At 44.1% G+C, this 15,062-nt stretch overlaps 5 protein-coding genes across 5 annotated transcripts; 1 reads left to right on the forward strand and 4 right to left on the reverse strand.

Annotated features, from left to right (window-relative positions):
• Nucleotides 1-692: 692 nt before the first annotated feature.
• Nucleotides 693-1,433, forward strand: LOC128726586 (uncharacterized). Its single transcript, XM_053820436.1, has 3 exons — nt 693-811; nt 871-1,011; nt 1,085-1,433. The coding sequence occupies exons 1-3, from the start codon at nt 693-695 to the stop codon at nt 1,431-1,433; spliced, it is 609 nt and encodes a 202-aa protein (XP_053676411.1).
• A 205-nt stretch (nt 1,434-1,638) lies between these two features.
• On the reverse strand, nt 1,639-3,988 carry LOC128726690 (beta-galactosidase-like). Its single transcript, XM_053820548.1, has 8 exons — nt 3,911-3,988; nt 3,692-3,849; nt 3,395-3,609; nt 3,163-3,327; nt 2,992-3,096; nt 2,578-2,924; nt 2,234-2,512; nt 1,639-2,175 (listed from the first exon to the last, which is right to left on the reverse strand). Exons 1-8 carry the CDS (start codon nt 3,986-3,988, stop codon nt 1,639-1,641), a joined length of 1,884 nt encoding a protein of 627 aa, XP_053676523.1.
• Nucleotides 3,989-5,285: 1,297 nt separating this feature from the next.
• On the reverse strand, nt 5,286-7,659 carry LOC128726795 (beta-galactosidase-like). Its single transcript, XM_053820660.1, has 7 exons — nt 7,594-7,659; nt 7,342-7,499; nt 7,010-7,224; nt 6,779-6,943; nt 6,605-6,715; nt 6,150-6,536; nt 5,286-6,076 (listed from the first exon to the last, which is right to left on the reverse strand). The coding sequence occupies exons 1-7, from the start codon at nt 7,657-7,659 to the stop codon at nt 5,286-5,288; spliced, it is 1,893 nt and encodes a 630-aa protein (XP_053676635.1).
• A 732-nt stretch (nt 7,660-8,391) lies between these two features.
• LOC128726894 (beta-galactosidase-1-like protein) lies at nt 8,392-10,763 on the reverse strand. The gene is made up of 7 exons (XM_053820774.1): nt 10,698-10,763; nt 10,446-10,603; nt 10,114-10,328; nt 9,883-10,047; nt 9,709-9,819; nt 9,256-9,642; nt 8,392-9,182 (listed from the first exon to the last, which is right to left on the reverse strand). Exons 1-7 carry the CDS (start codon nt 10,761-10,763, stop codon nt 8,392-8,394), a joined length of 1,893 nt encoding a protein of 630 aa, XP_053676749.1.
• Nucleotides 10,764-11,182: 419 nt separating this feature from the next.
• LOC128731697 (beta-galactosidase-like) lies at nt 11,183-14,155 on the reverse strand. Its single transcript, XM_053824828.1, has 6 exons — nt 14,045-14,155; nt 12,326-13,333; nt 11,972-12,250; nt 11,754-11,885; nt 11,443-11,694; nt 11,183-11,371 (listed from the first exon to the last, which is right to left on the reverse strand). Exons 1-6 carry the CDS (start codon nt 14,153-14,155, stop codon nt 11,183-11,185), a joined length of 1,971 nt encoding a protein of 656 aa, XP_053680803.1.
• Between the last annotated feature and the right edge of the window lie 907 nt (nt 14,156-15,062).

Below are 15,062 nucleotides of genomic sequence, written 5' to 3' on the forward strand. Positions count from 1 at the left end.
TACACACTGTTAATGTGCATGTACTCAGCTAAAAATATATGAAAAGCAATTATCAACTAATGCAAGCTAAACTCGAAAATAATCCTCTCGGATTAACTTAATTAAGGCACGAAATTTGAGAAACAACACTCTGCGATCTCAGCGTTGTAAACTTAACAAACGTGTTATTGAACGCCTGGGAAACATAAATTCAACATGTTCTGTAAGATTTAAATGTTATGTTACTAGACATAAAGAAAAACTTACGCATTTAACATAAAACACGCAGGAATTATTAATTTTCTCGCTCACACGAAACGCTCTACGTAAACAAACTGCGCCGATATTAAATGTTTGTTTGACAAGAATGTCATTCGAGTCGGCATAAGCCAAGGTTTATGCAACATATCGCCGGTCGATTAAGTGAAGCTGTTTTACGGAATATTTCATGGTAAAAATCATTAAAACGAATAAATAACAGCAACTTATATTATTTTTTAACCCATCAATCGACAGGCTTGTAGAACTCAATTATATTAGTGGTCTATTTTAATAGTTATCATCTATTTGAGCTATGTTTTTTTTTTATCTTTTGCATAGCTGTGACTTGTTTATCTTGTAGTTTGTTATTGTTTATAGTGTAAACGCGCAAAGCATGTGATTTCAGTTGCTGTGCCTTTTTTGAATCGGATGCAAAAGTTTTTCTGTAGAGCATGTCTCAAAACCAACAAACAGACGAGGTGATCGAAACGCTCACAGAGTACTATGACCCGATCGCGATTCTTTTCAGTAGTGTTAATTACAATACTGAAAATCTTACTATCGAGCTGCGGTAAGCTATCGTACTTATGTTAAACATAGCTTGCACTATTGATACGTTTTTGTTTCCAGACGATGCGGGGTAAAATACAATCAACTCAGCGGGCTGGTGAAGGAGGACTTGCGACTAATGGGCATGACAAACGATGAAGCTATAAAAGAAATTTTGGATGAACTTTCCTCCCTGTCCAATCAAGATAGGCTTTACGATAGGTAGGTTAGCAGTTCAATTATCATATAAGAATATCATTCACTATTTGTTTTGTATTTATTTGTTTATCTGCAGTGTACTTTGCAACGAATTTATACCAGAAAAATATTCCGAAACAGTGCTGAAACACAGTGTAGAACACTTGGAGTTAATGAACAACATGCTTTCGCTTATTCAATTGAAGCTACAGGCATCTTTTCCGAATAATGTACTGCTGGAGGATAATGTTTATGCATCTCAGTTTTGTTTACAGCTTTGCGATAAGATTAGCGAAAAAATAGGCGATATTCAAGCTGAATGCACAGAAACAAAATTCGTCAAGCCTAAAAATTTTAGGCAAAGAATAACACTTCCTATATTGTTGGCTACTGGAGCGGTAGTTGTAGTTCTAGTTTGGCAAAATAAAATTCACAAGTTTTGGTAATTCTTTTGATTTTCTCGATGACTAACGACATTTGTATTAAGTACGTTTTCACTTTTGGGAATTACATTCTTGAATTTTTTAAATTATTTGATTTGGTCGTTGTCGTTCATATATTTTTTCCCTACACATTTATGTTTCAATTCATACGACTACTAATAACATTTCTCATTGAACAAATCTATATTTCAAAAAGAATTTACTAGAGTCAAGTGAATATTGGCTTATCAACAAATTGCACGTAGGGGTGTTGAACATTCTTCTGATACTCGATCATGACAATATGATTATTTCCTTTCGTGAGGATGTGCCGGGGGACATAGAGCGTTATCTGAGGGCCAGCCAACGGCCAGTAGCGACCCAAATTGAATCCGTTGATAAAAACTAATCCTTTTCCCCACTCATTCGGATACAAATAGGTATCATGAATGGTGTCGTTACTGATCATAAATGTACCATAATATACTTGTGCGCCGGCACCAGCTAGATCGTCGCCATCGGCTGGTTGCTGGGTTAAAAAGTTCTCTAGATAACGGAAGTTATCGAGAGGGAAACTAGTGATTGTCCAGTTGTACAATGGCTTCGCGTCAATCGTGACTGAACCTAATATTCCCTTGAAATCATTGGGGATGTTGTAGTTAATGCGTCCCTGATTCTCCACAAGCAGTTGTAACTGGGATCCTAAGCCAACGCTCAATGGCAAAGCATCAACGTTGGTTTCACGAGAAAGTATTCCGTAAAATTGCTGCATACGGGAAGTCAAAATTAGTTGCATGTTTACCGCTTTCCAGGTGTTTGCTTACCCCATCAACATGCACATAAGCGCGATCACGAAGCTTTTCCACTTTAAGCGTAAATGGATCCCGATTCAGATCTGCAGGTAACGTCGATTCGTAAAGCACGAATCCTGAGTGCTGATTAAGCACCTCAAAGGAAACAGGCTGTACGGAAGATACCATGCCTTTTGATAACATCGTTCGACCGTGCTTTGATAGAATGGAACCTCTTCGTTCCAACCATACTGTGTCGAGTGTCATTTTGGGTAATTTCTCAGGAGCCGGCACGCCAGGGTCGCCAAAATACTGTACGAAAAACTTATATTAATGCCGAGATTCAAAACACGTGCGGTCTTCAACATTTCGCATACCTCGAGCAACACCTTTCTGATAGCGAAATATTTCGGTGTCGGATCACCGGCTTCGTCGAGTGGCGCATCGTAGTCGTAGGACGTTATGTCAGCACTGTACTTACCCGGTCCGACATCATTTGCGCCGGCGGTAAATCCAAAGTTAGTTCCACCGAAAAACATGTAAAAGTTAACGTTCGCCTTCTGGTTGAGCATCAGCCGCAACGTGTTGACGACCATGCCGGCATCGACGCGTGCCGTCGGTTCCATCCAGTGCGTCAACCACCCGGGGTAGTATTCGGCATTTACCAACGGTCCCTTGGGCAGGTACTTCCGCAATTTTTGCCAGAAAGCGTTCGGATTGTTTGCTGCAACGTGTAACAGATTGTCAGTACGTGTGTCGTTGCCAAACAAACAAGGAGGGCGATATTTTACTGATTCCAAAATCTAACGTCGGCAGTATGCCGGGAATTGATCCACATTCCAGGAGATCCGGTCCATCGTTGGTGAACAGCACTGCTTTATCCTGCACGAAGTGAACTGCAGAGGAACGAATTATGATCATGACAATTTCTATGTTGTATTATAAGATTCGCCGAGGATTACCAGTCAAATTCTTCAAGAACTGCATATATTGGCCATCACATGCTTGGAATGAACCGTATTCATTTTCGATTGAAACCATTATCACTGGACCGCCATTTCCGTAAAGATGACGAACGATGCGCGGCATCAGCTGGTTGTACCAGTTCTGTACTTCCCTCAGGTAAGCTGAGTAAATAATCGTGTTTAAAAATGACTCAAATGCATACAAAAAAACGTTAAATGCACTGCCAACCTGTATCATACGTCCGTAATTTTATTGCGGGATACTTATGCAGCAGCCAGTGCGGGAAACCTCCCATGTCCCGCTCAGCGCAAATGTATGGCCCAGGGCGCAAGATAACCAACAGATTCTCGCTCTGTGCGATTTCTATGAATTCCTCCAAGTTCGCTATACCATCCCACTGATATTGGCCCGGCATCGGCTCATGCAATGACCATTCGATGTAGCTACACGTGCCGTATGAAAGAATCTGTAGCATCTTCTCCACCGAATCCCTTATGGTTAGAGCTTTGGCGATCGCGTACTTACGTCATGACCGTGTTCAATCCTGCCGCCCTCATAGATCGCAAAATGTGCCTCCAGGATTCGGGCAACGCACGAAAGTAATGAAACGAACCGGAAATAAACTGGAAAGGCTGCCCATCTTTGGTGAAGGTGTTGTTTTGGAAGTCGATATCGAATCTTCGCTGTAAGGTGAAAGGCTTAGAGGATCGCGATTTCCATCTACCGATAGATCTGATTACATACCTGTGTTTGTACTCCTTCTACCGTGTGCAAGGTGCACAAATACAGCACCAGCGGCAGCAGTGCAGCACGACCATGCATAATGCAGCTTAGCCGATCGAACGGCCAATCAATAAGGGGAAGAAAACCGATAACTTGACAACCACTGCGAACGAAAGCTAACAGGCGGACACGACTTTTCCGCTGGCTTGATCAAACCACTCTGGCAGCAAATGTGGAATTGGCGATTGAGATGAGAACTAAACGCGAAAAGATGCCCCGGAGAAACCGGTTGTATAACATTTTTATGTTCTTACATCCACTACTCCACCCACATTATCTCCACAGGAACTGATTTCCAGACCAGCAGATACTGGAGAAATAATCGCACTGCACATGGATGGGTGGAGAATGTGGAATCCAATAAAAGTGTGCTGCTTTGCTCTTTTTAAATGTTAATCACGTTTTTCGATTCATTTTTTAAGCAAAACATTTTCACGAGCTTCACTGTATTTCTCAATGCAACGGTTATTTTTTTAAGTTGCAGCTTCAGGTTGTTTTGTTAACTTACCGTGACAAACGCACCAATTTGTAACGTTACTTTTGTTGTATAGCTTTCCACCCCCGAACTAAAACTTAGAGCACTTGAAACTGGTGCAATCGAATCAGTCTGTGTTTAAAGTGTTGGCTTCGCTGCACCACAGGCTCACAAAGGCAACTACTTAAAACCACTTCGCTGCAGGGGTTCTCTGGTACTAAGCGGCGCATGATCATTAGCTCCAAACAACAGCCCTCACCAGCTGTGGAGCTTATCGGCTTTGGTGGTAATCAGAACAGGAGGCTTTGTTCATGCTGTGTTGCGAAGTACAACCCGTGAGTCCATTTTTCCAGACCCCTCCGAAAAATGTGATGGTGTTGAGTTTTCCTATTAGAAGCTCACATTTTCCTACGCAAAGTTACATCGGCAATAATGAGCGTTTCCCTGTTGGTGTATTGCGATTTCGTGCTGTGTTATGGCTTTGAAACACGTTCAATCGGTGTAATGTCTTGCAGGTTTTGTTTACGATTTGAAAAAATAAGCAACTTTTTTGAAAGTTGAACAAAGCACGTGTTGTCATCTGTTAGTGTACGCGTCTTCCTTGCGAGGCGTTGTTTGGGTTAAAATAGTTTCGTTTATCAGGAATGGATTAAAAGTATTAAATACACAGACATTCGAGGGAAATGGGTCAAACGGATACTTTATTGAATTCGAAACCAGGTCATCAAATACACGATAAGATAGAAAAATAAAACATTTCCAAGGAAAGCCCACGTTACGGATTAAGTGCTTTGATACAACATTCATTTGCTCGATTAAATGAACGTGACTACCGCACAGCAATTAAACATTAGCATGTGTTCAATTGAAAATTGGTGTGTCGGAAAATGTCACCGAAGGTATGGAATCGCAATCTCGCTGGTATTCTATGATTAAAAGTAGGTTGCTCCCTGGTAACAATAAATGCTTCGACACGTACAGCGTTACTTGCGGCCCGACTACCGGCCAGTAGCGCCCTATTAGCTTATGATTCACGAAAATGATCCCTTTACCCCAGCCTGTAGGATCGAGATAAGTGTCGGCAGGCTGATTGTCGATTTCGAAAAGTCCGTAGCTCACTGACATCGGCGATAGTTTTCCTTCTCCAGCTACTACACGGTGCTTCTTTCGGTGAAGGTGTATTACTTCGGCAATCGGTTTGAAATCCTCCAGAGGAAGGCTGTACATGGTCCAATTGACGATTTCTATGGAATTGACGTACACGTTTCCCAGAATACCCTTGATATCGTTGGCGATACCAAAATTAATACGTCCTTGATTCTCGATGAAAATGCGCAACAATTGGCCACCATCTAGAGGGAGCGCAATCATATTGATCTGATTTTCGCGAGATAGTACACCGATGAAGCGATCTCCCAGAAACACATAGCCGCGATCACGCACATCCTGGACTTGAAGCTTCCGCGGGTCCGTCTTGATAGAGATAGGGATGATCGCTTCATACAGCACCAACCCGGAGGCTTGGTTTAGCTCCTCAAAGGTCATTGTTTGGTGGGCGGTTATGTTTCTCACCGAGATGGCCCTCAGGATATCTGCGTCGAGCAGACTTCCTACACGAGTCATCGGAATTGGTGGAAGTCGCATTTTCTGAGCTGTAGCAAATAAGTATGTAAGTTAGTTTTATGTTGTGCAATTAGGTTTGATAAGTTTAAGTTCTGGACTCACTTGGTACTGGTACGGGAACGTTGGGAGCTGGGAAGTACTTCAGGATAGTATCACGAATGGCGAAATATTTTGGCGTCGGATCTCCGGACTCGTCCAGCGGAGCGTCATAATCGTAGGAGGTGATATCTGCTGCGTACCCTCCCACGCCTTGATCGTTGGCTCCAGCTGTATAGCCATAGTTTGTGCCACCATAGAACATGTAGATGTTGACGTTGATCTTGTTGCGTAGCATAAAATCGAGGCTTTCTACAACAACCTTGGTGTCAGAGCGAGCCATATGGGGCTCCTGCCAGTGCGTCAGCCAGCCAGGATAATACTCTGCATTAACCAAAGGACCTTTAGGTTGCGTTTCCCTGAGCTTAGTCCAATAGCCGTTGATTTCGTCCTCTGTGAAGAGAGTAACATTTGATAATTGTCTTTCAACAAATTGCTCAAATTTGCTCGAACGTACGTACCTGATCCCGGACCGAAGTCAAGAGTGCTCAGAACGTGCTCTATGGCACCACATTTTTCCAACCCAGGGCCATTGTTGGTGAATAGCACCGCGTTGCCCATCACATAGCGCTCTGGATATGGAATACGTATGATAAGTAGATATGATAGTAGTCAGGTGATCTTTCACTACATACCAGTCTCGTCTCGCAACCAGTTAAGATACTTGTGATCACATGCGTAGAACGAGCCGTACTCATTTTCGACCTGCACCATGATGATCGGGCCACCCTGGCCAACAAGAAACCGCTGCATTCGGGACATCAGCTGAGCGTACCAGGACCTTACCTCTCGCAGATATGCTAGTGAAAATGGAAAGCTCTTGAGTAAACATCATGAGAAACGATAGGATTTGAGAGCTGGCGTACTGTTATCATAGGTCCGGAGCAACATGCCCGGGTGCTTGTGTAGTAGCCACGATGGGAACCCGCCCATATCCCGCTCGGCGCAAATGTAAGGCCCTGGGCGCAAGATCACGTACAATCCTTCACTGGCGGCTAGTTCTATAAAGCGCTCAACATCGGCTATTCCATCCCATTTGTACACGTCTTCCTGGGGGTTGTGCAGAGACCATTCCACGTAGCTGAAACGGTATTGTCAGAAGATAATGAGTTGATTATTTTTCGGATCTCTGCTGAATGACGTAGGATCTCGTTGATCAGAATAAATCGGATATCGCGCCACGGATAGAAACACTCACGTCGTAACTGCATTAAGCCCGGCTGCGCGCATCGAACGCAAAATTTGTCCCCAGCTTTCGGGAACCGCGCGGAAGTAATGAAACGAGCCTGCTACATACTGGAACGGTTTTCCGTCCATCACGAAGGTATTGTTCTCATAATCGATCCCGAATATATGCTGTGTTAGGAAGGATAAAAATGATAGTATAAAAATCCCTCACTTCTTTCAAGAAGCCACTGGTGAACTAGACTGTGATCTTCAAAGTAGTTACCATTTCCACCGTGCACGCTTTTAACAAGATCACCAAACAGAAAAGAACACACTTGGTTTTGTCCATGTTGGCGTAGTTTTTCTGCACAACATTTCTCGCAGGCGTACACCAATAAACTGAGTTTTAACGATGTCGTACGCATATGCTGGGGCGTCCGGACTAGAGAATCTGCCTGAGATAAGAGTGGCCAACGACGGTTCCATATCAAACAGACGCCCACCGTTCATACGGGTATGCGAAAAACATGCCGGCCACCGACGACCTAGACGGCAAACCTAACCTACGGCGTTCTTGCTCGTTCCTGTACGCAGATAGTTATTCAATTACTCGTACCCTGCGTCAGACTTCTTCAATGCAAAGGCAAAGGTCACTTGAATGAATTAGGAAGGTACTGCTGTGTATGAGTCAACTCAATGAAAGAGCCAGCAGACTAGCGCGCTGCATGTGGCCAGTTTATGACAAACGTTTCAAAGTGAAGCACGCCTTCGTTTGGGTTCGGATTACTTTACTTCCTAGCTAAGTAGCACAAGTAGTGATGTGTATATGTTATAATTTATTGTTCTAGTTTTTGTGAGATTTATCATGAATTAGTCACCATTGTAAATGTAAAATGAACAACGAAATCTGCATTTTTTTGTATTCGGGTAGTTGGAGCAACTTTCTTTTGAGGTAAACCGTAACTTGTAGGCACAATATATATAATTATTTTATTATAAACCTTTTACGGTTAATGGCTACTATTTTAATAAAACTTTTAAAATTTGTCCCTTATTAGTCTTAGCCGAACCTACTCGAAGTTCAATTGAAAATTGGTGTGTCGGAAAATGTCACCGAAGGTATGGAATCGCAATCTCGCTGGTATTCTATAAATACAAGTAGGTTGCTCCCTGGTAACAATAAATGCTTTGACACGTACAGCGTTACTTGCGGCCCGACTACCGGCCAGTAGCGCCCTATTAGCTTATGATTCACGAAAATGATCCCTTTACCCCAGCCTGTAGGATCGAGATAAGTGTCGGCAGGCTGATTGTCGATTTTGAAAAGTCCGTAGCTCACTGACATCGGCGATAGTTTTCCTTCTTCAGCTACTACACGGTGCTTCTTTCGGTGAAGGTGTATTACTTCGGCAATCGGTTTGAAATCCTCCAGAGGAAGGCTGTACATGGTCCAATCGACGATTTCTATGGAATTGACATACACGTTTCCCAGAATACCCTTGAAATCGTTGGCGATACCAAAATTGATACGTCCTTGATTCTCGATGAAAATGCGCAACAATTGGCCACCATCTAGAGGGAGCGCAATCATATTGATCTGATTTTCGCGAGATAGTACACCGATGAAGCGATCTCCCAGAAACACATAGCCGCGATCACGCACATCCTGGACTTGAAGCTTCCGCGGGTCCGTCTTGATAGAGATAGGGATGATCGCTTCATACAGCACCAACCCGGAGGCTTGGTTTAGCTCCTCAAAGGTCATTGTTTGGTGGGCGGTTATGTTTCTCACCGAGTTGGCACTCAGGATATCTGCGTCGAGCAGACTTCCTACACGAGTCATCGGAATTGGTGGAAGTCGCATTTTCTGAGCTGTAGCAAATAAGTATGTAAGTTAGTTTTATGTTGTGCAATTAGGTTTGATAAGTTTAAGTTCTGGACTCACTTGGTACTGGTACGGGAACGTTGGGAGCTGGGAAGTACTTCAGGATAGTATCACGAATGGCGAAATATTTTGGCGTCGGATCTCCGGACTCGTCCAGCGGAGCGTCATAATCGTAGGAAGTGACGACAGCAACGTACCCTCCTACGCCCTTGTTATCAGCACCGGCTGTATAGCCATAGTTTGTGCCACCATAAAACATGTAGATGTTCACGTTGACTTTATTCCGTAGCATAAAGTCAAGGCTTTTTACAACATCCTTGGTATCGGTGTGGGCCATATGTGGTTGCTGCCAGTATGTAAGCCAGCCAGGATAGTATTCTGCATTGACCAGAGGACCTTTGGGTTGCGTTTCTCTGAGCTTAGTCCAATAGCCGTTGATTTCGTCCTCTGTGACACAAGAAGCAACGAGATTTGTTGACTAACGCTACCTTACTGGAGTTAAACCATATCTACCTGATCCCGGGCCGAAGTCAAGTGTGCTCAGAACGTGTTCTATGGAACCACACTGTTCCTTTCCAGGTTCATTGTTGGTGAATAGCACCGCGTTGCCCATCACATAGCGCTCTGGATATTGAATACGTATGATAAGTAGATATGATAGTAGTTAGGTGATCTTTCACTACATACCAGTCTCGTCTCGCAACCAGTTAAGATACTTGTGATCACATGCGTAGAACGAGCCGTACTCATTTTCGACCTGCACCATGATGATCGGGCCACCCTGGCCAACAAGAAACCGCTGCATTCGGGACATCAGCTGAGCATACCAGGACCGTACCTCTCGCAGATATGCTAGTGAAAATGGAAAGCTCTTGAGTAAACATCATGAAAAACGATAGGATTTGAGAGCTGGCGTACTGTTATCATACGTCCGGAGCAACATGCCCGGGTGCTTGTGTAGTAGCCACGATGGGAACCCGCCCATATCCCGCTCGGCGCAAATGTAAGGCCCTGGGCGCAAGATCACGTACAATCCTTCACTGGCGGCTAGCTCTATAAAGCGCTCAACATCGGCTATTCCATCCCATTTGTACACGTCTTCCTGAGGGTTGTGTAGAGACCATTCCACGTAGCTGAAACGGTATTGTCAGAAGATAATGAGTTGATTATTTTTCGGATCTCTGCTGAATGACGTAGGATCTCGTTGATCAGAATAAATCGGATATCGCGCCACGGATAGAAACACTCACGTCGTAACTGCATTAAGCCCGGCTGCGCGCATCGAACGCAAAATTTGTCCCCAGCTTTCGGGAACCGCGCGGAAGTAATGAAACGAGCCTGCTACATACTGGAACGGTTTTCCGTCCATCACGAAGGTATTGTTCTCATAATCGATCCCGAATATATGCTGTGTTAAGAAGGATAAAGATGATAGTATAAAAATCCCTCACTTCTTTCAAGAAGCCACTGGTGAACTAGAGTGTGATCTTCAAAGTAGTTACCATTTCCACCGTGCACGCTTTTAACAAGATCACCAAACAGAAAAGAACACACTTGGTTTTGTCCATGTTGGCGTAGTTTTTCTGCACAACATTTCTCGCAGGCGTACACCGATAAACTGAGTTTGAATGCTGTAGTCGACATAAGACGGAGCATTTGCATTTGACCCGTTAGAGATAACAGCGGCCAGCGCAGTTACATATCATGCATGCTCCTATCGCATAAAGGGATATAAGAAAAGGCATTTCATTGGTGGGATGACCTAGTAATTAGTATTTGTAAATGATGTGGAGCATTGGTAGTATGTCTTCAGTTTGAGTTGTTGCTAATTTCGATCATGTGACGAAACAAGCCACTAAACCTCAGCGTAATATACTGTAGTTCAATGGAAATAAGTTTTTTCAACTTTCTTTGTTAACAGTTTTATGAGCAATGTGTTTTATTGGGTTTGATTGCATTATGCTTGTTACTCTAATCGATAACTCTGTTAGGCTTCGTCTAAGATAGGCTTTGCAGAGAAATGCAGCATACGATCAGTGGGAAGCTTTTGCTGTTCAACCACTACGATTATGTTGCCGGTTGGCTTAAGCAGCTCCTTCGGGAGATACACCGTGACTTGAGGTCCTACCACTGGCCAGTACCGTCCAAGATTGAAGCCATTTACGAAGATGAAGCCCTACGAAAAAGCAGAGACAATTAATCCAGAAAGATTCGCAATCAGACGTTATTGTTTCGACGAAGTTCTACCTTGCCCCATCCATCCATATTGATGTAAGTATCCTGGATTTGAGTTGTTGAAACGTCAAAGGCAGCTTTCAGAACCACTGGTCCATACAATGCTAGCCCACGGCTATCGCCACCAGCACCTCCGGAGACGGTATCTACGAACCGTTGCACCTTGCTGTAGTCGTCGAAAGGATATCCTGTGATCTTCCATTGCTCTAGTGCCATCGTGTACGGCTCGGCAAACGTTTGGATCGTGACATTCCCAAGAATACCCTATAGAAAAAATTTTGCTTTTATTCAACGCTGAACAAGAGCGCCAGAGCGCCATATACCTTGTAGTCGTCAAGAATGTCGAAATTGATGCGTCCCTGATTTTCGACGAGAATCGCTAGCTCCGTGCCAAAACCAGCCGTCAGAGGAAGGGAATCGATTGCATTCTCTCTGGCCAACGTACCGACGAGGAACTAGCGGCGAGGAGAATGGCAAGTATTAGATAACTAACGTCCACTTATCAGCGAAAGGTGAACGTCTTTATGGCTATCTTCGCTACCTGATTCAAGTACACCTGGGCCCTATCGTGCAGCCCGTTGATAGTGAGTTGGTTGGGATCACGTGTCAGCTTCGGCAGCGTTGTCTCGTAAAGCACAAAGCCGGAGTTTTGATTGAGCTCCTCAAACTTAAGCAACTTACCGTCCTTATTAGGTGCTTCCACGCCAAGCATCTCACGTCCACGTGGCGAAAGAAGCGTATCCACTACTGTCAACGAGAAGGCGTCGAGGGTCATTTTGGGTGCTGGATCGGGAACAGGCATCACCGCCAGCGGTATGTACTGTAAAGCGTGAGATGAAACACAAATTCCACGTTACACATTACAGATTTCTCAGGGCTTCACTAATTCACTCACCTCAGCGATAATGTCTCGGAAGATGGTATACTTCATCGTTGGATCACCAGCTTCATCCATAGGCGCGTCATAGTCGTACGACGTGATGTCAGCCATGTACTTGCCCAACCCCCAATCGTTGGCTCCGGCCCAGAATCCAAAATTAGTACCGCCGAAGTACATATAGAAGTCGACGTTCCAACCATCCCGGAGCATCTTTCGCAGCGTGGCCGCGAGTGGTTGAGCCGGCCGGCGTTGGTTCGATTCCTGCCAGTGCGTGAGCCATCCGGTGTAGAACTCGGTGTTCACTAGGGGCCCTTTCGGCTGGTACGAGCGCACCTTGGCCGCGTGAGTGTCCACCTCCTCATCCGTCATGAGTCCAAAATCGGTCGTAATAAACACGTCGTCGATGCGTCCGCAACCGATCTCATCATCATACGGTCGATCGACGGTGAACAGGACGGCTTGTCCTTGCACATACCGATCCGTTTCCTGCTTGAGGAACTTAAGGTACGTCTTGTCGCACTTGCCGAACGCTCCGTACTCGTTTTCGATCTGTACCATGATGATGGGCCCTCCGTTTCCGTACATGTACGGTTGCATACGGCGCATCAGCTGGGCGTACCACTTGCGCACTTCCTCCATGTAGTTAGCGTCACTGGTGCGTACCGCAATACCGGGATACTTGTTGAACAACCAGTACGGCAGACCGCCGTTGTCGATTTCGGCACAAATGTACGGACCAGGGCGCAGGATCACGTACAGGTCCTCTTCGATGGCCGCCTCGATGATGTCGGTAACATTCGCGATGCCATCCCAGTTGTACACGCCGTCGCGTGGATTGTGCAAAGACCACTGGACGTACAGGTCGACGGCGTTGAGTCCGCCGGCACGCAACGTCCGAAGTTTCGTACGCCACGTTTCTGGCAGTGCACGGAAGTAATGGAATGATCCCGCTACATACCTAAAGTCCTTCCCATCCATTACGAACGTGTCCCGGTCGTAATCGATCGTGAACGATCGTTCAGCCTAAAGAAATGAAAGAAGAAAAAAAAGCAAATCACATCAAAGTTGGAGTGATTGTTTGCCCAAAGTGCATTGCAAATGAGTTTCACTAATGTTACCCTTGTCAGACCGGCTAAGGTCAAGCACATCGCTATTGCAGCGATGTTCCGCAACCCCATTTCGTAGCAACGCTTTGGCGAAAGAGCTCAATCAATTCGTTGATGAATTTGCTCGTAGTGCACGGTTCGGTAGTCGGCGAAAAACTGATCAAGCGTTTGAGCAGCTCGTAGCAACCTCTAGTTACCTTTTATGCCCACGGCCTCAGTGATTATCATCGCACCTACACACATACCCAGTAGCTTATTTATGTCGTCAGCGATGGCGCTAAGGTAGTCCGGTAGACCAACGAATCGTGCGCCACCGGCGCTTCAAGGACTTGCGAATCCTTGTGCTAATTTATAGTACAGATATGGCAGGCATGTCGTTGGTTTAATGCAAACGAATGCAACAAAATTTACAGCATTTTACCTCTCGCGGATGGACAAACATGTGCCAATCGAGTCTCACATGATCATGAAATAGGAAGCGCGTGTGATAAGACGACCATCGAGAAGACTCCCCGACAATCCACCGACGTCGTTCGTCTTAATTGATAGCATTGATAACCAAATCGGTGTCCATCGGTGTCCAATTTGGTTTATGATGTTTTTTTATGGATGCTCACGAAAATCTTACATCGTTCCCGTCGTCGTCGCTCTGCAGTCCGAACACGAGACCCAGCGTTAGGCCCACAACGGCTATCAGCACGATACCACAAATGCCTAGCAGCTTGGTACGGCGGATCATTTTGAGAGTATGATGATCCTTTCGGTGAGGTAATTCGAACACAACTGATACAGGAGTTAATGTTGGATTTGGCTATAAAAGAATCAATCGACACGGATAGGAAAATATGTATCTTCCAGCCGATAATGCCTATGGGTTAGTCTAAAAGAAACCTTTAGCCTTAAATTTGATGTAGCAAAATGAGTTTCCAGCCGTTGCGATGCTCGTGCTATTGCAATAGGAGAGAATGTTTAGTTCATGCTATCCATGTGAAACAATCAGCATTATGCTGGTCAAATGCTTGTTCCTAATCGATCTTTGTTGTTAAGTATTTTTGTGATAAAGTTCTCCCACAGATTCAACCAAACTTGCCGATAGTTTTCCTTTTAATTTTCATACTTCGTAACAATATGCAAAAATATGAGTAAAACATGAAATTAAAGACAAAAATTTGTTTGATTGAATGACGCTTTTTAAAATATCTATTTTAATGCACACGATGTATATAGATCAAATAAAGCATGAGGAGTTTTATATATGTAATTATTTAAACCCGATTGAAGAAATTAGACAATAAGTTATTAATAAACATTACATTTCACTGAAAAATTTGCAAATTCTAATTAGCAATTTAAAAACTATTTGCATAAAATTGATAGAAAATGTAGGTCATTATACTTTGTTTAGTAAAAAGAAAAATTTTTTTGGATATGAAAACATAAACTAAACGATTTTATGAGACAGCCTTATTGTCCAACCTTGTGCGCTTCGTTCTGTACGCATGTGAAGCATAATGCTACCAAAGCGTCGTTGGCACACACGGAGCATAAATGCAACCAGAAACCGAAGAGTGCATAATTTTTTGTTGTAAAAATGGAATCAAGCTGAGTTATGAGTGAATTGGGACTTTTTAACATTATATTAATCT

Source organism: Anopheles nili, chromosome 2, assembly GCF_943737925.1.
Source record: "Anopheles nili chromosome 2, idAnoNiliSN_F5_01, whole genome shotgun sequence".
Taxonomy (NCBI): domain Eukaryota; kingdom Metazoa; phylum Arthropoda; class Insecta; order Diptera; family Culicidae; genus Anopheles; species Anopheles nili.

Excerpts from the sequence above, each read along its gene's own strand:
- LOC128726894 (XM_053820774.1), bottom strand. The coding sequence starts at position 10,763 with ATGGACAAAACCAAGTGTGTTCTTTTCTGTTTGGTGATCTTGTTAAAA. Across the intron at positions 10,604-10,697 it reads AAGCGTGCACGGTGGAAATG|CATATATTCGGGATCGATTA; the intron begins GTAACTACTTTG and ends TTCTTAACACAG. Across the intron at positions 9,183-9,255 it reads CGTTCCCGTACCAGTACCAA|CTCAGAAAATGCGACTTCCA; the intron begins GTGAGTCCAGAA and ends TATTTGCTACAG.
- LOC128726690 (XM_053820548.1), bottom strand. The coding sequence starts at position 3,988 with ATGCATGGTCGTGCTGCACTGCTGCCGCTGGTGCTGTATTTGTGCACC. Across the intron at positions 3,850-3,910 it reads TAGAAGGAGTACAAACACAG|CGAAGATTCGATATCGACTT; the intron begins GTATGTAATCAG and ends TTCACCTTACAG. Across the intron at positions 3,328-3,394 it reads ATTACGGACGTATGATACAG|CTTACCTGAGGGAAGTACAG; the intron begins GTTGGCAGTGCA and ends TTATTTACTCAG.
- LOC128726586 (XM_053820436.1), top strand. The coding sequence starts at position 693 with ATGTCTCAAAACCAACAAACAGACGAGGTGATCGAAACGCTCACAGAG. Across the intron at positions 812-870 it reads AATCTTACTATCGAGCTGCG|ACGATGCGGGGTAAAATACA; the intron begins GTAAGCTATCGT and ends TTTTGTTTCCAG. Across the intron at positions 1,012-1,084 it reads CAAGATAGGCTTTACGATAG|TGTACTTTGCAACGAATTTA; the intron begins GTAGGTTAGCAG and ends GTTTATCTGCAG.
- LOC128726795 (XM_053820660.1), bottom strand. The coding sequence starts at position 7,659 with ATGGACAAAACCAAGTGTGTTCTTTTCTGTTTGGTGATCTTGTTAAAA. Across the intron at positions 7,500-7,593 it reads AAGCGTGCACGGTGGAAATG|CATATATTCGGGATCGATTA; the intron begins GTAACTACTTTG and ends TTCCTAACACAG. Across the intron at positions 6,716-6,778 it reads CTGGTTGCGAGACGAGACTG|AGCGCTATGTGATGGGCAAC; the intron begins GTATGTAGTGAA and ends TTCCATATCCAG.
- LOC128731697 (XM_053824828.1), bottom strand. The coding sequence starts at position 14,155 with ATGATCCGCCGTACCAAGCTGCTAGGCATTTGTGGTATCGTGCTGATA. Across the intron at positions 13,334-14,044 it reads GCGACGACGACGGGAACGAT|GCTGAACGATCGTTCACGAT; the intron begins GTAAGATTTTCG and ends TCATTTCTTTAG. Across the intron at positions 11,886-11,971 it reads CCCAGGTGTACTTGAATCAG|TTCCTCGTCGGTACGTTGGC; the intron begins GTAGCGAAGATA and ends CCTCGCCGCTAG.